At 47.3% G+C, this 22,324-nt stretch overlaps 1 protein-coding gene across 1 annotated transcript in view; it reads right to left on the reverse strand.

Moving 5' to 3' along the window:
• The window catches only part of LOC119461779 (uncharacterized), a 382,744-nt gene that overhangs the window by 89,634 nt on the left and 270,786 nt on the right, over positions 1 to 22,324 (reverse strand). Inside the window, exons 5-6 of the mRNA XM_049669559.1 lie at positions 6,521 to 6,719; positions 4,591 to 5,518 (exon numbers count right to left, since the gene is read on the reverse strand). Of these exons, the coding sequence (XP_049525516.1) occupies positions 4,591 to 5,518; positions 6,521 to 6,719 (1,127 nt within the window). The remainder of the gene's footprint in view (positions 1 to 4,590; positions 5,519 to 6,520; positions 6,720 to 22,324) is intronic.

Here is a 22,324-nt window from a genome sequence, read left to right on the forward strand (position 1 = left end):
GAATAGCGTGGACACAGAATGGCGGAAGAGGTCAAGAAATTTGGCAGACAGGTACAGGGTAATTGAAAGTGTAAATAGACAACCAGGAGTAATCAGAAAGAGAGAGAAAAAGAGACAGTGAATTAGTCAGCAATCGGTCAACAACTGGTCAGCAGTCGAGATAAGCAAGAGACGTTTAGAGTATTGGTAAGGAAAAAAAGAAAAAAAAAAGCAGAGATGAGATTGATACGACCGGATCCGTTAGAGGCATAGGTTGTGGTACCAGGTAGATAGATATATTTTGAGGAAGAGAAAAAAAGATTAAAGAGATGTATACAAAAAATGCTACAAGGAAAACGCTACAAGGAACTCAAGCAGGCTAGGTGACTATTGGTCATTGCCCCGTTTCAAAGGGGATGCTAATAAGTCAACATCATCTCGACAGTGCACGAGAGGAGACCGACAGAAAACCGTCGGCGTTTGTGAGCACCCACTGAAACCATAAGATAGGTTTAGCTGGACCTTTATTATCCGTTGCTCTCAGAAGAGTCACCATGGTACGCCCGCAGCTGCTCAGCAGGGACGCTATAGTGTTCACGCGAACAGCGCTTATGCCATCAGCAGTGGAAGGCAGAAAGCCGCCGTGGCTCCGCTGACTAGTCGACTGAGCGGAGCGCGACGGTGACGATAACAATGATGATGATCCTCTGTACAAATGACACATGCCCACCGTGGGGGATTGGCCAAGAATTAGGCGGTGGGAGAATAACGGATGAAAAAAACTTTAGAAAAAAAAAACTAGGGCCAGATGTATTCCGCTCGATGTTCAAAGTGGAACAGTCATTATGCTAACGTGAATCGAAAAAATAGCTCTATTATTATTATTATTATTATTATTATTATTATTATTATTATTATTATTATTATTATTATTATTATTATTATTATTATTATTATTATTAATTGTTTTAGGAAGGCAGCCGATTGGAATCAAGGATAAAGTTTTTCATCGCAGTGCAAACATTCTGGTGGCTGTACCCCAATGTGGAAGCTCCGAACGAAAGCAAGACGGGGACATTCATGCTGAGGCAAAGCGTGTTTAAAGGGACCTCGATCACCCTTTTTCTCATTGAGGAGAATCGTCGGCATGCAAGTAGAAAGTGATCAATTGTTTCTGGTTCCCCTTACTGTGTACACAGAGGAGATGCCGCCAAACCAATCTTGTGTGTATAGAAATTTAATATTGGGATGCGGCAGCGTAGCCTTGTTAGTGCAATCTCTAATTTGCGTCTTGGGGAGAATTTACGGCTCCAAGGGAATGGTAGGTGGTGGTAGTCACAATGCGAAGCCACACTAGATTTATACATCTCATTCATCATGTTAATCTCCTAAACTAGCGGCAGGGATATTGGTGGTTGGGGGAAGGGCAGTTACTAAAGGGTCACTCAGAGAAGCCTTTGCTAATGAGTCTGCACTCATTGAAAGGCAAACCTTTATGTCCAGGCACTCGAATTAAACGAAGGAAACGCAAATGGGCCAAAGCCAAGAGATGTAATGCTCGCAAAATTTTTGAGTCACTACACGTTGTAAGCGATGAACATATAGAGAGTGGTTTGGTGATAATAGCTACCCATGAATGAGAAGGGTTCAACCTGCGCAGTGCTAAAACAACAGCTAAGAATTCTGCTGCACAGATAAAGGAGTTAAATCAGGAAGTCTAATCGAATAGCACCAATGTAGCGAATGAGAAAAAATTCCTACACCTGACTTTTCATTGCTCTGTGAGGCATCTGTAGCTATTATAGTGTTGGTCTGAATATGACTCAAGTGATCATCCAGCAAGTCATTGAGAATCCGTGAAGATAAATATTTTGCATTATTTGGTAGATGTTTATCAAGAATAATTTCTAGAGAGACGGTAGTAGACTTTGCTGGAGTTGCCTTGTTGAGTTTAACATTCAAGGGCTCGAGTAGCACCTGCGCAAAAAAACACCTGTGGCGTATGAAAACGGGGCCAATGGACATTAAAAATAAAGTGGGCTGACCAATAAACACTGTCTGGTGTCCTCTAAAATGTGATTTATGCAGTCGCAGAAAGGTTTGGACTGTTAGTAGTCGAAAGCTAGCCATTAACGAAGGCACTCGCGCTTCCAGGTACAGTACAGCGTTCGATAGGAATTTGGGGAGGCCAAGGCAGAGGCGGAGCGCATCCCGTTCTATAGAACAAGGTGCGTCAACTTAGTTTCGTCTTTCTTGCAGCCAAACGCATTGCGCATCTCTCGGGTCTCTGGAGACCTCCTAAGCCTTTGCGTACGGGCATCACAGGCGCCGTCGATACTGTGACTACACGATGGTGGCGACAGCGTGAACGAGCCTCGAGTGTCCGTATAACTGTCATCGCAATAAAAACGCTCTATTGTTTGAGCCACTGTAGCGCAGCCAGCACCTGAATTCGGAGAGTGCTTTCAAAGTTCTCCTAATATTGCGGTGTGTTTTTGGCCTTCTATAGTACAACTCACTGCTCCTTTTTTCCAAGTAAGGTTTTTCCAGAGTGATCAATTAAATTAAAAGGGTAGTTCTGATAGTGTTATATTGGAGATACACTGCTGTCGGCGTCTCTACACAATTATAAAACAACATCTCACTCAAAACCAAATGAAAACCTGCATCGGCTGTTTGTGGATTTCATTTCGTTGTCTCACTGTTTCCTGTCGTCACAAGTGCCTATAAATGCGAAGGTTCGCTTCCCGTTTCGCTCGTTGCTAGGATTGCCGGGTTCGAGTGGCTATCGCGCATGCCCTTTCTGAAAAAAAAAAAAGCACGAAGGATTGCGCAGTCCGCAGTGATTTATGGCGAAGCCCACTGCGTTCCTTGTTTGCCGGCCCTGTTCGCGAAGGGGAGGCTGCGAGCCGCTGGTGCGCGCACCAGGCGCCCATTTGCACGCCGCCGACGTCTCCCGAAGCGAGCGCTGCGCTGTTTCTTCCGCTGCTCCACAAGTGATCTCGGAGCGCACGCGCTACGTGCCTGTCCGCTTCTGCCACCCCCGCCGCCAAAGATCAAACAAGTTGGCAGCGTCACGCATGGCAGCGGCGCGGCACGGTTCAGCGGCGTGAGTTTTGCGCCGGCGCCGCGATGTATCGGCTGCGGAGAAATTGACGTTCGCAAGACGCGGTGCTGCTTCGCAGCTATGGGGCCGTACAGACGAGGGGCGGTTTGTTTCCTTTATAGGGGTTCCGTCAAAGAGGAGCCGCGTGTGTGCCTCGGGGCCACCAGTCTCGCTGCCATTGCTGGTGATTTCCTCTGCCGAAGCAGCTACGCATATATGCAGCTTGTTATGAGTTCGCTGCCAGCCCTTGTATATACATATACAAGGGCTGGTCGCCGAGTGCCGTGCCGTGTCAGCGACAAGTAGCGGGGAAAAAAAAAGGAACAAGCTGATGACGCCAATTTATTTGGAAGAAAGCAGTACCGTCTCAGGTTTCAGGAGTTTCTCTCATCTCCTCCAATACGTCCCTCCAGCCAATCAGGAAACAAACGAAGGAACGATGATGTCGCATTGGAAAGTAGAAAGGATAAAAAAAAGTAAATGTTTTGACACTTTCAACAATGAGGCTCGACTTCGAGACTGAAGACAGTGGTATATATCTAAGGCTTTGTTTATTTATAATTAGAGAAGTTCAACTGAGATCAACGCGCTTTTATAGGCGGTGCCGACTACTGCATGTCGAAGAGTCAACGGAAAAGAAACGCATGAAAAAATATATTAAGACCACAGATATATATGAGTGTTCCAAATGAGCAGGCCAATAAAAAGCAGTGTTAACTTCATAGATGTACAGTCACACAAATTATATAACAATACCACCAGGACGTTTAAGCAGAAAACTTCAGAGAGTTCAGAAGCACAGATCAATCAAGAAATGAATGCAAACAAACAAGCAAGAGAAATCACGTAAATGTATGTCACAGGTAATATAAGATACACGTAATAAGCTTATGCTTGTAAGACACGCGCATAACCTTTACACTGAATAAACAGTTGTTTGTAATAAAGGTAAACAACAGTGAGCCCCGACGCGATGACTTTAATAGTGTCCGATGCTGTTACAATTTACAACAAATATAAGGCTGCAAGTAATTTAGTTTGCCCTGTTTATGTTAGCAATTGGCAAATTGTTTTTCCTTTCTTTTAGTTAAATGGCTGGGATTAAACAACATTAAACCACACTTCATCCTCCGTCTTGTTTTGGGCACTCGAGATGGACTTGACAAAGGTGGTCATCCACACGACCAGCAGAGCATTGCGGTCTAGCCACAACCGGTTTTCTGTCTGTATAAAAGTACTGCTACTATGCATTAGTAACTTGATCTATTCCGATCTATTTTATTATAGAGTTTACTTTATGTGTATAGATAAACCGAGCGTAATGCAATGTACCGTGCCAGGGACATAAGAATGATTTCCATCGGCCAAAGGCATGTCACTAAAGTTTCGGCTCATTCGCCCAATCTGTGCTCAGAATACTCAATGCCACTCTGATATGCGCGTATCACGCACGCACGATGGCACGAAGGGCGATTAGAACTGCCACCGTCGAGCGCAATTCTTACCTCGCGAGCAGCATGGTATCCAGAAGCGACTGCAGGTCTTCTCCGGTGACACTGGCCAAGTGGCCGCCATGCAAGGCGCACACGTCATTGGCCTTGGCCCAGGACAGGCTTTCGTTGAACACCCTGTAGCAGTGCAGCCCCCAGGAGACCCAGCCGAACTCGCAGTCCTCCGCCAGAGACTGGTTCACGAGCACCGCGTCGTACGTTGCACAGAAGCCCAGGCTGGCGGTACTGAGCGCCAGCAAGCTGGGGCCCCCGGGTGGTTCCTCGAGGTGTACACGGATGTTCATCGCGTTGCCCGCGGACCGCAGCGCCGCCAGCTCGGGGCTTCCCGTCCAGTTGCCGCAGAACCGGTGCTCCACGCCTCCGGACGACACTTCGAGGAAGCTGTCAGGGCAGGACGAGGAAGCGCGCGCAGCCGACACCTGGAGCATGCTGAAACTGAGCTGCACCTCGTAGCCCAGTGGCATGACCAGCGCGAAGTGGCAGTCGCCAGGGGCCGAGTAAAGGAGCGACGTGCTCTTGCCGGGTGGATAGCAGACGCGGCCGTTTGCCTCGCCGTGGGTCTCGTTCCGACAGAGCCTGACGAACTCGTACTTGACCGTCCAGCCTTCGGCCTCCAGCAGGGGGTCGCTGTGGAACGCGATAGAGAGCCTCTCGTCGAGAGACAGGTACGTGAGGTTCCGCCGGCTTCCGCAGAGCACGACGGTGCTGGGCCCACGGCCCGCCAGGGGTCCAATCTCCAGGCTGTCGTGCTCACAGCGGGGGTCCTTTGCGGGCGGCAACTCGAGGAACGGGATGCGGAGCAGTATGCGATGTCCGACGGGTGCCAGTATGGTGATGAAACAATGCAATCCCGGAGGGTAGAAATCCGGATGGTGGGGGCTGTGCCATTCTCCTCGTGTCCTGGTGAGTGTCACGTTGCAACCTGTGCGGCGCAAAAATATGTGTTCCGGCTTTAACACTTGTCTCAAGGCAAGAGGGAAAGAGATAGAAAGGTAATGTTGCTAGAGAAAGGTACCGTTTTTTTCGTTTTTTTTTTTGGGAGGGGTAAAAGCTAGAGGTATGCCCACCGAAGTGGGCACGCTTGCGGGCCGCAACTCGAGGTAGGGAATTCCTTCTATCAGAAAGTAAAAAAAAAAAAAAAAAGAGTTTGAAAACTTGCTCCTTGTGAAGGTCTCAAGATGGCGAGCCCTTGTGTCCAGCTCTAATGAGTGCCGGCTACATAATTCATGGACAGCGACTCGCACGAGACCTTGTTGCCTACGCTGCTGGCGCTCTCCGCGAGCTGAGACGAATGACCCGACCTGCCGAGTGGCGCAATCTGCAGTGACGCAGGCGGAGCGCTAGAATAGCGGGCTGCTTGATCCCGCGCGTTGTTTGGTCGCGGATAAAGTGGCCCGGCGAAGACCCTGCCGTAGATCAGCTTTGCGTCGCCACTCTATGGCCGAACTCCATTATGAGGAAGCGCAACACGGTGACTTGTAATGCCGGCTGAGATTAATCCTGCAGGCTTGCTGGCAAACTCTTGGCTATATATTGACTCAATGCCTTAAGCTACAGCCGCAGTATACTCCCGCGCGAGCAATATTGGACCTAAAAGGGGACCCCAGCCACCTTGCCGTGACACGAAACCGGCAAAGGTCATGCATGATGCTTTTAGTGTCCCAATCTTTACGCTCAAGGAGTGCAACTGTACCTTAGAATGAAAAGTAGCCTGGGAGGCGATTGAGCTCCTGAATGCTGGCCGGACGTTATGGACGGCATAATATCTTTTCGCACTGCCCGAAGAGCAGCGATGGGCGTCGTATTCACTTTTATCGTCATGCAGAAAAGTTAAGCATTGCTTTATGTCTGGACACATTCGGCAATATTTTGCTGCGCATGAACAAACGTAGACGTGCACACGCAAACGGGGCGATCAACTCACCTTCGCGGCTGTCCAAGGCGTAAACAACGGTTCGGTAGTAGCAGGAGCGGCAAGATCGCACTCGAAGCGCGAGCCAGCGGTCTGTCCCCGAGGCCCGTAGTACAGAGCTGTTGCCTAAAACGAGACCCTTAGCTGTCTCGGTCTCCACCAAGACTTCGACTTGCGCCGCTGCGCTGCCGGAAAGACGCACCTCCTGGAACTGAGAAAAACCTCACCGTCAGTCTAACCAGTAGGGGATTGTGTACGACGAAACCGCTTGCGCCTACGACCGCCATATACGCTTATAAGGTACATTTAATTTCCACTACGAACACCATGCGCGGACGATATATTTAAATGTATACACAGGACAAATATTATTATATATTTAAATAGAAGGAGGCAGCCAACTAACAATTATTTCTAATGGTATGGATAGCCTATGCCTAGTGAATGAATGTGTTGCTGTATTTTCACCTCGCTTCAAATTGCTTTGCATGCTTTTTTGACCCTGAAAGAAACCTGCACACTTCAGTGACCCCTTCCGCAGAGTCTTTTATCAGCAGCGTGTGAAAAGTACGTGAATGACATGCGTCTCAGTATTACCTCTCTTTCCAGTAGGCAATCCTAACGACACGTTAAGGGAATATCGCCACTTGCATGCAGATGTCATACATATACACAGGTATACTTCACTCAGTAACTGAAAATGAGGCCAAGCCGCATTCACTCGAAATCAGAATCAATAGCAGTCATGCACAGAAGCGCTTATACTCGGACTCACATTAACACGCACGCACGCACACACACACATGCGCACGCAAAAGAAAAACAAAAAACAAAAAACACAAGGCTGCAGTTTTGCCGAAAAGGCGAAGTAGTATTAGTGATAGGCTGATAGCGATGTAAAGACATTTACACGAAGGAAGATTCCTACCGTATAAATCCGTGTAATAACTGCACCCGGTTAGGGGTGCTGCCTTGACAGCCAATATTTAACACACACACACGCGCACACGCACACGGACTCGCACACGCGCACACACACGCACACGCACACGCACACGCACACGCACACGCACACGCACACGCACACACACACGCACACGCACACGCACACGCACACGCACACACACACACACACACACACACACACACACACACACACACACACACACACACACACACACACACACACTCCTTGCATTAAGGAAGAAGACGACGATCGCCGGGAAACGCTGCGCGTGTTGAGCCATCTTGGCCATCTCTGCCAACAATCCCTGTACATAAATACTGTCCCTTTTTTATCTATTTGACGCCCCGTCACACATTGGTGGGAGGTGCTGGGTATGCTAGCCAGACGACGGAGCTTCGAAGCGGTCGGCGCTGCGGTGTGACCACCATGGCACACCAACCGGAATCTGCTTCTGCGCCGCGGACACCGATTGTAGTAGTCCAACCCCGAGACCCTGGAACGTTCAACGGCACCGATGGTATCGACGTTGAGGAATGGCTCACGCTATACGAACGGGTGAGTGACTCCAACCACTGGGACCTGACAGTCATGCTGGCCAATGTGATGTTTTATCTCAGTGGAACGGCGAAGTTATGGTATGACAATCACGAGGCCAACTTTGGGAGCTGGGATACATTCAAACAAAAGCTCCGTGACCTGTTCGGTAAGGCCTCCAGTAGAAAAATCGCTGCGAAGCAACAGCTGTCAACTCGCGCCCAGGCGTCCACGGAATCATATTTGTCTTACATACAGGATGTGCTGGCGCTGTGCCGTAAAGCTGACAGTAACATGCCAGAGTCTGACAAGTTTGGCCACGTCCTGAAAGGGATAGCGGACGACGCATTCAATCTGCTCATGTGCAGAAATTGTGTTACCGTCGATGCCATGATCGAGGAGTGTCAGCGCTTCGAGCAGGCGCTGACACTCCTCGCCGTATTGAACGACCATTCACCCGGCTTCCCAACACCGCTGCAACGTCTTCGTGTGAAGAGCGGCCGCAATCTAACCTTCCGCCGCCGTCGACCGAATTGACGAGGATTCATTCAGAGGCTAGCGGGAGCCACTGCCGTGAAATCGAGGCAATGGCTCCCGCTGGCCTCTTTACCAGCTGTAACGCCGACGACTCGAGCACACCAGCGGTTTCACTCGTCCAAGCCATCGTGCGAAACGAACTCGCGAATCTCGGGGTTCACGCTGATTGCGCCGTTGTCAGTCCTACATCCGCTTTCGGGGCCCCGACATCGTTCCCTCGGTATCCACGGTTCGCTCCACGATCGCGAAACCCTGCTGATTGGCGAACTGAAGACGATCGGCCTATCTGCTTTCACTGCCGCCGTGTCGGGCACGTTGCTCGCTACTGTCACAACCGCTGGTCGTTCCCGCCACGTACTCCATCCTTTGGCCATGCTCGCCGCTTTGATCGCAGCCCTTTTGAGCCACTATCTGCGGCACAACCCTTGCATCCTGACGCTGCCACGACATGGTCCAGCCTAGAGTGTACAAGACAACGGTCGAGTGGGCCGAACGGCGCTCTCCCGCTGAGGCGCCGCGTGTGGAAAAATTGTGCGAGGGCGCTGCGAGCGAACTGGATTGGGGTGGAGACGCGCTCCGCGGCATATTCAACGTACCTTCGCTGCGGGCGCCAATGCCGATTGCACATAGTACGATCTTAAAATAGTGCTTTATTTCAACTGCAAAATTATGTTTGCACCATTTTGCCAAACATATATATTTGAGGCATGGGTTATACAACGCGACGTCTTCAATTTTGCTGTCGTTGTCAAGCGCGTCGTCGGCTAGCGAGCGCGCGTTTGCTACGCGGACGCTGGCGGACGCCCAGTTTTTCTCGCAGAACGTCCGTGCAGTACATTTTTTTATGTTTTAGTTGCTTTGGTGCGCCAATAGCTCTTGACGGCCGGTACCAAATGTAATTTTAGCCAGGTGAACTGCTGTTGTTACCACTGACTTCTAAAAGTAACTGGTATCTCTGCAACATGAAGCTACGTAAGAACATTTTATCATTGATGTCGCGTCATTTTGTGCGCGCTTCTTGTTGGTGGATATTGATCAGGGACAATGATAGAAGAAAACAATATTAGAGTGAAATAAACCGGGCTTATTAACTGCGTGGCACGAAGAATGGCGAATATATTTCTAGGCAATTAAATCAAAGGGTACATAAACTTATATATTCACGATATATGTGTAAGGGAAAAAATAACAAATATTCGTAATGCACTAATTGAAACTCTCGACCGGAATAAGCGCACGTGTTTGCAGTAACGTATGAACACATTTATTAGTGAATACTGCACATAGAACTCTCATTCGCAGAAATAATATTCATAGCAGGCAAAACCATCTTATATATATTAACGCAAGTGTTACTGATATACTGTACGATGCCGAATAGTCATTTCCGTTCGAATGTAACGCATAGCAGCACCATTGAAGTCTCTAAGGTAAGTTACCGATGCAAGTGAGGACTGTTATTCCGAATGATTGTGCTGCCGAGGAGTCGTGGCTGTTGCGCAGAGGCGCAGTTCCTGAGACAATTAACGCACGGGTGTTAATATGTCCTGCTTAACAAGTTCCTAGCTGTCATTCAATATAAACGCCCCCTGTAAATCTGCTAACTTGATTCAGGCAATGAAAACTTTTTTTTTACAGTCTCACCATGTCTGTTACCCATTAAATTACCATTAAAACTGGGTGCCCCATGTGGTACAACACTTATCTTCAACGAACGCAACAGATGTGCACATATCTCTACGTGTATGTGAGGTATGCCGTTCTTTTAACTGTTTCATTAAGGTCGTTATGATAGTGCACCGGATAACTGAAAGCAGCCGTTTATAATAAACAAGCTGCTGAGTTGAGCAGTCATACATTTGGGAACGGCATTACATTTATGTATGAAATATAGGATAAGCGCAACATGTTTTTCTCGGAAATCAGACTCGAGAATAATTTACAACTATTTTGTTTACACCCCTAGAAAAAAGCCGAAGAACGCAGCCACATGCTTTTCTCACTCCTTTCTTAATTTAAATTAATTCTTGGGTCTACGTGGCAAAACCACGATATGATTATGACGTTTAGTTTTCACCACCTAGGCTTAAATACCTAAATAGAAGTACACGAGTGTTTTTCGATTTCGCTCCCGTCGAAATCCGCGACCTGGATTGAACCCGCGAGTTCCATGGAGTTTAGCAGCCCAACGCCGTATCCACTATGCAGCCACTAATTCGGCTACGGCGCCAGCTTTCTTTCTTTCCTTCTTTTTCTTCTTTTTTTGAAATATTGACAGGGAAAAAATTCACGTACGGCTTATACAGCCAAAGATTAGCATATAGAATGACTACCTAAAACTGTTTTCGGCGCTCGAGGTCCAACCGCAATAAATGACCCCGTACGAGTTTTACTCCGGATGCTGTTACGCGAGGAAGCCGGAAAATTGAATGGAATGTTGCGCTTCAGTTTACTCTTTTTTTATCTATAACAATGCTTCCAGTAAATTTGAGTACAAGGCACCGGATGGGGCAGATATGCTGTATACTTGTTTGAAGCGGCAAGCAGGAAGGTTACATGTGTTTCTCCGTCTGCGTTTCGCAAGACCTACAGATGGAAAACTATATGCGCAACAATACACACGAGAGATACATGCTGCTTGAAGAACGAGAAACATATTTGTTCTCCAAAGGGAACTGTACAATAACATAGTAGAATGAAAGCCAACACTGCATTCGCACTGCACGCGCCTCACCGAGCGGCATTAAAAAATAAAATAAAGAAGAGAATGAAATGAATTTATTCTTAAGGCATAAATACATGTCATATGCAATTATGAACATCATTTGAGCGGTCTGAACGCAAATATCAGCACGCGAAGTAGTATGAATGACCCTGCCGAGCTGTATCGCCAGCAGTTTCCAACGGCGCGACCTTGATACGGCCCAATCCATTTCGATCGCAGCGCCGCCACAGTATTTTTCCACATCGGGCATCTCACTGCAAAGCATGCGCCGCCCCAGCCGCTCGTCCCACTCGACCATATTCTAGTACACTCTAGTCCAGCCGCTCGCCGTCACCTAGAGGTCACCAGTCGCGTTCGCAACCGTACCGCCGTCCGTCCTCCCGCTCCCCGCCACCTCGCCGCACCCCGTCGCCGAGCAATCGTGGCTCCATCACTCCGGAAAACTAAACGATGCAGCGGCCGGAGGTAACGCTGCATCTACGACTCTGCCCCAAAACCCTCTATATAAGTTACTCTGCCGACTCGACGCTGTGTGTTGGACGTTGACATTGATGGCGTGACGATTTCTGCACTTGTCGACACCGGGGCTTATATTTCTGTCATGAGCTCTGGTCTTCGCCGTCGCCTAAAGAAGGTGGTCACACCTGCTGTTTCCCACGTTGTAAGAGTGGCCGATGGAGGAACTCCCACCATCCTTGGCATGTGCACCGCCCGCCTCACAATCGCCAGTCACCCAACTACTGTTTTATTTGCCGTTCTTGAACAATGTCCGTACGACGTTATTCTTGGTCTGGACTTTCTCGCAACTCATTCTGCCTTAATTGACTGTGCAACTGGCCTCCTGCAGCTCGAAACTACCTCACCTAGCCGATGCCCCAACCATGCCTTCGGCCCGTCTCTGCTCTCTCGACTATGTGCGCATGCCCTCGCAAGCCGCCATGTATATCGCCATGGTCTCGAGCCCTCCTGTCGCTGATGGCAATTACGTGCTATCCCCGGTAACGGACGTTCTGCTCGCCAAGGACGTCGCCGTGCCTAACACCCTCGTGACTGTCACCAGCAACCACATCGCCATTCCTATTTTAAACTTCAGCGCCTCTCCTCAACTGATTCCGGCAGGCATGTCACTCGCCGCCATCACTGCTACCGAAGACTGCGAGATTTGTGCGTTGGATCCCACCAGTTCCCCCAGTTCGTCCTTCCTTTGCACCACAAGCAGTTCGCCGCGCGATGTCTTTGTCGGAATGATCCCTGATGACCTTCCTTCTGATCAAGCTACTGACCTTCGCCGCCTCCTGGAGTCTTAACACGACATTTTCGACTTCGACGATCGTTCTCTGAGCCAAACGTCTGTTGTCCAATATCGCATCAACACGGGGAACGCGAGCCCTATCCGTCGCCGTCCCTATCGGGTCTCCCTCGCCGAACGTCGTGTGATTCAAGGCGAAGTTGACAAAATGCTCCCAAAAGGCGTTATCGAACCTTCTCCCAGTCCGTGGGCGTCCCCTGTGGTGCTAGTAAAAAAGAAAGACGGCAGCTGGCGCTTTTGTGTTGACTACCGACACTTGAACAACATCACACGCAAGGACGTCTACCGCCTGCCCCGAATCGATGACGCCTTGGACTGCCTCCACGGCGCCACGTACGTTTCCTCCATCGACCTACGCTCCGGGGACTGGCAGATTACCGTTCATGCCATGGACCGTGAAAAGACTGCGTTCGTCACACCAGATGGACTTTACCAATTCAAGGTTATGCCTTTTGGATTGTGTAATGCCCCCGCGACCTTCGAGCGAATGATGGATTCTCTCCTTCAGGGCTATAAGTGGTCTACGTTTTTATGTTATCTAGATGACGTGATTGTCTTTTCGCCTACTTTTGAGGACCACCTAGCCCGCCTGTCGGCCATTCGCGATGTGTTTCGCCGCGCTGGCCTACAACTTAACTCTCCAAGTGTCGTTTCGCTCGGCGTCACATCACCGTTCTCGGTCACCTTGTTAGTGCTAGCGGTGTCCAACCTGACCCCGACAAGGTGCGTGCCGTCCGAGACTTTCCTGTTCCTCGCTCAGTTAGCGATGTACGGAGCTTTGTCGGCTTGTGCTCCTACTTCCGCCGCTTTGTCAGGAATGTTGCCGACATTGCCCGGCTGCTAACTGACCTACTCAAGAAGGACATCTCTTTTTCCTGGGGTCGTGCACAAGCTGCCGCATTCACCACCCTTGTCAGTTTACGGACTTCACCGCCAATTTTGGCGCATTATGACCCGTCGGCCCCTACAGAAGTTCGCACCGACGCTAGTGGCCACGGCATAGGTGCAGTACTCGCCCAACACCAGAACGACCAGGACCGTGTCATTTGCCTACGCCAGCCGCCTTCTCTCGTCGTCGGAGCGGAATTATTCGATAACTGAGCGCGAATGCCTGGCTTTGGTCTTGGCTGTGGCAAAATTCCGCCCTTATTTGTACGGCCGAACGTTTTCCGTTGTCACGGACCACCATGCCCTTTGCTGGCTCTCGTCGCTGAAGGATCCTACAGGAAGGCTTGGCCGCTGGGCGTTACGACTACAGGAGTACACCTTTGACGTGCTCTACAAATCTGGCCGGATGCACCAAGATGCTGACTGTTTATCCCGCTACCCTGTCGACCCTCCCGACACCGCCGAACGCGATACCGGTGACTTCGTCATGGCTATTGCAGATCTGGCCAACATACGCGCTGAACAGCAAAGTGACGACACGTTACGATCTATAATTCACCGCCTCCATTCTCGTCAGCCCGACCCATCGCTTCCTCTGTTTGAGCTTCACGACGATATTCTTTACCGTCGTAGTACCCCTCCCGACGGCCCAGAGCTTCTGCTTGTTCTCCCCAAGCATCTTCATGCTACTGTTCTCCAAGAACTCCACGATGCTCCCGGAGTACCGCTGGCCATCTTGGCGTATCCCGCACATGCGATCGAGTGCGGCGCCGGTTTTTCTGGCGTGGTCTGAACCGATCTGTTCGACGCTACGTTGCTGCGTGTGACCTTTGTCAGTGACGTAAACGGCCCTCAGGGTTGCCTGCAGGCCTTCTGCATCCTATTCACATACCCCAGGAGCCATTCTACCGCGTCGGTCTTGACCTCCTCGGTCCATTTCCTTCGTCTGCTTCAGGGAAATAGTGGATCGCAGTTGCGACCGACTACGCTACACGTTTTGCCATCACGCGAGCTTTGCCGACTAGTTGCGCCACTGACGTCGCCGATTCCTCCTTCATGACGTCATCCTTCGTCATGGAGCTCCTCGGCAACTGCTCACAGACCGAGGCGCAACTTCTTGTCGAAAGTTGCCGATGACCTCTTTCGTTCCTGTTCTGTGGAGCACAAGCTCACTACTGCGTACCACCCGCAGACCAACTGGCTCACCGAAAGGCTGAACCGCACCTTAACCGATATGCTGTCGATGTACGTGTCTGACGATCATCGGGACTGGGACAGCGCTTTGCCATACGTCACGTTCGCGTACAACTCCTCTCATCACGACACCGCCGGTTTTTCGCAGTTTTACCTCCTGTATGGCCACCACCCTGCATTGCCTTTTGACACGCTCCTATACCTGCTGTTCTAGAACATACCACGGAGTATGCCCGCGATGCTGCCGCGCGAGCCCATCTGGCACCTTCTCTCGTCGTCGGAGCGGAATTATTCGATAACTGAGCGCGAATGCCTGGCTTTGGTCTGGGCTGTGGCAAAATTCCGCCCTTATTTCTACGGCCGAACGTTTTGAAGTTGAAGTTGAAGTTTATTTCAGGCAACAAACAATACATATATGTATATGTACACACATATGCAGTTGCCTAGGGGACCGGCGAAAAGGCTAAAAGCCTGACAGGGCGCCTGCCCCCCGAGAACCCAAATTTACCCCCAAAAAGACACAATGCACAGAGTTACAGTTTGGCAATAGCTATTACAGTTCAGAAAAAAAAATGGTCATAGGACAGAAGAAGAAGCAGTTCAGTACAGTAACGCTTTTGTACGTAAACAATAATTTTCATATTTAAGGCACCAGAAGGGATACAAGTGAAACCAAAAATAGGACATCGAATGAATTGATTTTAACGACTTCCAGATGACACAAGGTGAGAGAAAAAACAACAGCAAATACTTTTGACAACATAAAACGTGAACAAGGTTTATGTTTGTATTGATAATAAATATGAATGTACCTTGCTTTTAAAAGCACGGTATGAACCGATCTCCTCAATCAGCGTAGCTAGAGAAGGGTGTTGGTTTAAAAAATGCGGAATGTGATAGCTCAGTTTCTCGGTTCCGTAATTTGTGCGTGTTTTTTCTTTCCTATAAATTTTATGACGTAGGTTGTGGCAGTGGTTTTTCGCAAGATACATCTGAAAAAACCTGTAGGATTAGATTTTACTTGATTGTAAATGACCATCGCCAACTTTTTTTTCATGACGTTTGTAATGGTTAGTATTTCATGTTTTTTGAAAAGAGGCGCCGTATGAAACCTGTGTGGTACTCCTTCGATTAGTCGTATAGCTTTCTTTTGCAAGACATGAATTTTATCCGTGTTTGATTTAGTCGTACTCCCCCACACAAGAAGGCAGTAGTGGATGTGCGAGTGAACTATTGTGTAATATAGTTGTTTTTTTAACCATTGTGGAAGCAGCTGTCGTAATTTACAAATAATACCCGTAGATCTTGATATGGTGGAGCGGACGTAATTGGTGTGCAAGAGCCAGTCTAAGTGCTCTTGAAAAGTACCCCGAGAAATTTATGTGCTGTGACGCGTTCAATTTCTTGCCCCTCAAAAGTTATGTTAGCTTCTCTCGTGATAGCCTTATTACGTGGGCGGAATAAAACATATTTCGTTTTTTTAGTGTTTAGTTCTACTCTATTATTTTTTAACCAGTCAGATAGATGTCTCAACCAAAGATTTGCTTGTTGTTCAAGAATATTGAGCCCGTTACCAGAGAAGAATACATTGGTGTCATCGGCGTATAGAACTATGTCGGGTGTAAGTGGTATGTTAGGAATGTCGTTAACATAAATAAAAAAAAGCAAAGGGCCTAGGATTGACCCTTGTGGAACACCACATGTGATTTTACCCATGTTGGATTTAGCGTCACTAATCCCAGTATATTGCTGACGATTAGTTAAATAACTTTTTATTAGTTCTAAAGCCATTCCCCTAATTCCGTATTTAGGCAGTTTCAGTAATAAGATATGGTGCTTAACTGAATCAAAAGCCTTCTTGAAGTCGAGAAAGACCCCTAGAGTGAGTAGTTTATGTTCAAAATTGTCAAGTATTTTTTCTTTAATGTCTAGTAAGGCCGTTTCAGTAGATTTGTTCTTTTGTAAACCATATTGTTGCTTTGTGATCACCTTTTCCTGCAGTAAATAGTTAGAAAGTCGTAAGTTTATCACCTGCTCAAAAACTTTAGAGAATATAGGCAATAATGAGATTGGCCTATAATTATTAAAATCATTTTTATTACCACCCTTAAAAATAACCGATACCCTGGCGACTTTTAAATCATCAGGGAAAATACCAGAACTGAGAATTATGTTACATATATGCGATAGTGGCTGACTTATAAAGTGGGCAACTGCTTTAATAGGCTGGGGCTTTAATTCATCTACGCCGCATGCGCAGTTATTTTTTAATTTTTGCAATAGTGTGTATATTTCGGATTCAGTTGTGGGGAACAAAAAAACTGAGGATACAACATTGTCAGTGATGTACGAAGTATAGCTGCTATTTTCGTCAACACAGGTCGTCGAAACGCCAGCTTTCAGGAAATGCTCATTGAACTTATTGGCAAGCAGTGCACCCGAGCATGGTTCATCTTCTATCATAAGCTCCGATATAACCGATTTGTCATCTTTAAGCATGAGATCACCTACCCTTTTCCATACTTTTTTCGAGTCATTGGCTACGTTAGCAAACATATTTTCATAATATGCGGCACGTGCATGCTTAATATCTGAGCCTAATTTATTCCTTATTTTTTATATTTAGCTAAGGTGTCTAAGTTTTTTGTTTTGATAAATAAACTGAATAGCTTGTCACGCTCTTTTATTCTCCTCAAAAGGCCTGAATTTATCCACGGCTTCCTGGATTTCTGGTGTTTTCTAACTGTTACCATAGGAAATGCAATGTCATAAAGGTCTTTGATAACACGTAAAAACAGGCCATATGAAGCCACGGGGTCTTTTATTTCCATTACAGGGTTCCAGTTAGTACCTGCTACTAAGCGTTTAAAAATTTCAATTTTGTCCGTAGATATTATTCTGCACGTGACGGATGTATTTTGTGTACTTTGGCTATGTCTGGTCAAGTAGGGCGTGAAAAAAAGAAAAAAGGGCAAGTGATCACTTAGATCAGCTATCAGTACCCCTGCATCGCACTCACGTGGCTGATAGTTGGTAAAACACAGATCTAGTAAGGTTTCAGAAGCATCCGTAATTCTTGTCGGTATGTTAATTACATTTTGATATCCAAAAGAACAGAAAATATCACTGAGATTTTGCTTATTTCCCGTTGGTGATAATAAGTCGATGTTGAAGTCACCACAAAAGATCGCAGGTAGTCCAGACTGACAACAGTACTCTAGAACACTTTCAAGATAAATTAAAAACGCGGTAACAGAACCAGAAGGGGGTCTGTACACAAGGACAACAATTGTGCCCATGCATTTAATCATTAGACATTCATAGTGAGGATCAATTTTTGAGTATTCTGAGTTTGTTTCACAATAGAGTTGGTTTTTGACATAAATAGCCAGACCACCTCCCCTTCTGTTTCTTCGCGATTCCGTTGTCACGGACCACCATGCCCTTTGCTGGCTCTCGTCGCTGAAGGATCCTACAGGAAGGCTTGGCCGCTGGGCGTTACGACTACAGGAGTACACCTTTGACGTGCTCTACAAATCTGGCCGGATGCACCAAGAAGCTCATGAGCGACTATCCGACTCCCAATTATGCCAAAAGGACCGTTACGACCGCAGCCACCGGCACCTCTGCTTTTCTCCGGGATCTCTTGTGCTTCTCTGGACTCCTTCTCGTCGCGTCGGTCTCTCCGAAAAGCTTTTATCGCGTTACACCGGACCTTACAAGGTTTTACGGCAACTTAGTGACGTGAACTATGAAATCACCCCACTGAACAGTTATTCACCATCTACGCTGCCATCTCGTGACGTCGTGCAAGTATCCCGACTGAAGCCGTACTTTTCCGTCGCCTCCTCGTGTAATTAGTCTGCGCCGAGACGGCGCTCAGCCCGCCGGGGCGGTTGGATGTTACGGGCCGCCTCCTTGCATTAAGGAAGAAGACGACGATCGCCGGGAAACGCTGTGCGTGTTGAGCCATCTTGGCCATCTCTGCCAACAATCCCTGTACATAAATACTGTCCCTTTTTTATCTATTTGACGCCCCGTCACAATATACTGGCAAGGGGAGGCGATCGCTGAGGTTTACGGCGGATTTCATACTCGTAGTTGCAAAAATTAGATCAAATGCCCGGGTCTTATGTAAGGCCCGTCAAAATTGTGACAAGAAAGTGCTGCCCTTACATGAGTCTATACGTTAGTTATATTACCCATATAGATTGTAGTAAACGTTGACTTAATAATTAAAATAACAAGCAACAAGCATAGTGTAATGCACGGACCATGTAAACCTATAAATATCTCACTGGATGACCACGAGCACTCGCTGTCACAACGCTGGCATTATGAAGGACGCCGGCAGCGGGGGCGAACGGTTCGTACAGCCGCGCGATTTACCGCGACTCCGAAAATTAGATTCATCATCGTCATCTGCCTATTTTTATGTCCACTACAGAACGGCCTCTGTCAGTGATTGCCAATTACCTCTGCCTCTTAACTGCGCAATCTGCAAGACTAGGGGCGCGGAAAGACAGCCCGGGAATGAAGACAGCGCGCATGAAGTTAGCAGCCATCCCTGTTTACCCTTTATCATTGCACCCACCAGTGATTACTAACAATTAGATACGGCACGCGGGCTGGGTAAGCGTCAGCCGCGCACAGTCATTCGCAGCTACGGCAGGGCTAGAGGAGAAGACGCGCGCGCTACTTACCAAGCGCGCGTGATCACGTTACCTCCAACTAACCCGAATATCGAGCGAGTGGGAAGATAATGCCCACCAAGCAGCCACCCTTTTCGGCTCACTGTTAAGTGCTTTTTCTCGCACCTGCAGTGCATGGTTCGCTCATTCATATGGCTTTTGGACTTTGAAAGGAACATCACGGTGACGACGACAGCGAAAATCTGCCTGGAGTGTGGATATAATTACTATCGCAGTAAAACCAGAACTAGAAAACTGTTAGTAAAGGTTATGTATATGTATGTGTGTAAGTGGGGTTCGGAAAGCTGGTCGGGAACACAACTACTTTGTTCCGTGGAACAATATTACTGCATGCTAGGATGATATTATCAGTTGTTTTATCTTCCGCGTCTTTCCTTATATCCCAGGACATCTTTCTTTATTTTAACCGTTTAACATTATCAACTGCAACCTGTAACTGTTTACAACATTGTAAAGCCACTTTTCGCAAAAAAGAGGACAAAACTGTTGTTCTAAACATAGCGACTAAAAATTGTCTCGGGCAACCTAATCAAGGAAGACGTATTTTACTATCTTTTTAGCTTAGGCTTCGGAGGGAACGTTTGGTATGGTTAAATTACGGTGAATTTTGGTTTAACGTAATATGATTTAGTGTTTGGAATGATTATACTGCATGGAGGTCAAGAAGGTGTTTGAATTGTATATTTAATCGTTTCTTATGAACAGCATTCATTTCTCAACTTTGTCGGGGATTTATCAACACAAGCCCTACTTTTTAATAAAATGCTACATACTTCCTATGTTAAGATTAGAGGGGTAAGATCGCCACTGTGCCCTACGAGCAACGCACGGGATGACATAGCCTTATTATACTGCTCTTGGAGGCAATTAGCGTTAGAAAGAGCAGCCCTAATGTTTGCACTAGATATTCATAAACACTGCCACACCTTTAGCTACGACACGTACTTAGCTCATCAACTAACGCTGCCTGCGCGTCTCACGCAACGAACACACCTTTAACCTTCTTTCTTGACACTGGCCTCAATCAGATACTTTGATTAGTTTGTATGAATCGTGTTGTGGTGTTTTTTTGTGTGTTGTTTCTCTGTAACGTGTGCATATAACTTAATTTTTCAGCATACACATCTGGAGTAGCCTACTAGGCGTGCCGCAAGGCAAACCTCTCCAGGATTTGCGCCTCCTCGCAGTTTCCTCATTCGGAAAACTTTTGAAGGCGTTCGAAGGTACATGGCTAGCGGCATGCCTTTAGAAACATGCGTATAGTAAGCTTCCGCGATTAGACACTGAGAATTTGTCTATGACCCGATCACTGCTATATTTCCAGCCTTAAAATACACTTCTCCAATGCTACGCTACCCATACACACTGTTTTGTTCGCTTATATAGTTTCCCCCCCGTCATGCCACTACATTCATATAAAACTTTTATGGACAGTAAAGCTAAGCTCGTTCAGCTAGCTTCCTTTTTCGTATTCCTCTCGCGCGATGTTGCTTACACGTGCAATAAACATGAACGACACGCAATGAGGTCACAAGAGCGTTGCTCAGACCAAACGCCTTTTCAGATTTTTTCTTTCTCTCGTTTTTTTCCCCAGCTATAATCACCACCTTTCTTCTTTTTCACTTGGCATCATACCAAAGCGCAAGAATTCTTGAAAAATGATTAGGCAGCACTAACGTCCGCCAAATTTTTGCCCAAAACAAGCACTGTAATATGGAAAGTCTAGTTCAAGTTCTCGTGTGAGTTTAAGAGAGAAAAGGCGGCCAACCAGTTTCGACAGACGGTGGAGGCGTTCTGAACTGCCTTTCATGTGCCACCTGGGACGCATTTGTGTCGCGATTGCCACGACGAGGTGTGTGACACCGAGAAACGAGCATCCGACGAGAGCGCATTGTTTGGGAAATCCGAGCACGTGAGCACTAGCTCGTAAACGCGTCTCAGCGCTAGAAGTCTGCGCTCTCGCAGCCATCAAATGAATGTTAAATGTTTGTGAATTGAGGCTTTTCTTAATGTAGAAACCATCATATCGCAGAGAACAGACATTCCAGCATCGCACCAAAAACTCGGAACGGAACGCATGATTGTAACATACATGTTTTTTTTTTTTATTTGCGTCTTCTATTGCTCCCACCTGCCTGACAATTCTCTGACTCGCTTTTAAATGCAGCTCTCGTATAGCGCCCTATAGCCACATATAAAGTTGATTCATTTATGTGTTATAAAATTGTCTTATCAGAAGCAGCTAAAAATAGTTTCGGGGTCTTCGATGGCTGAATTTAATTCCTTGGGCAGGTACGTTTTTTGATTGTCCCATATATATATATATATATCAGTGACGCGTTGAATCACAGGATCCGGCAGTGAAATAGTTCAAAGAGTAGAAGCACGTAGGAAAATATAACACAACTTTATTGCCGTTTTGGCCACGACGTATATATATATATATATATATATATATATATATACGAAAGAAGAATGGGAACCGAGGGGCTCGATTTTATTAGTCATAACCACATAAAGCCAACAGACAACGAAGCCAAGGAAAGCATCGGGGAAATTAAGTGTAGTTGAAATTGGAATGTAGAAAATAATGAAGAAAAGGGAAATGAAAGTGGACGAAAAGATAACTTGTCGCCGGCGGGAGCCGAACCCGCAACCTCCGCATTACGCGTGCGTTGCACTACTAATTGTGCTACAGCGAGAGCCATCAATTCGTCCACTAATTTGGGTATTTATGTTTACTAGATCTAGCCCTAGGAGTGTTAGCCAGCGCCACTCAGAACCATGGTAGGCGGATGTGGAACATTCTTTTTAGCCCGATGGCGTCACGATACACGTGATCTTGGGAGAGCAGGCACGTGGCTAATAAACCCTCGCATGCTACCTAATGACATCAAGGCTGCCAGATTCGAGACCCTCGTAATGAAATACGAAAGAGAATGGGAACCGA

The sequence above is a fragment of the Dermacentor silvarum genome, chromosome 1 (assembly GCF_013339745.2).
Source record: "Dermacentor silvarum isolate Dsil-2018 chromosome 1, BIME_Dsil_1.4, whole genome shotgun sequence".
In the NCBI taxonomy this organism is placed as follows: Eukaryota; Metazoa; Arthropoda; class Arachnida; order Ixodida; family Ixodidae; genus Dermacentor; species Dermacentor silvarum.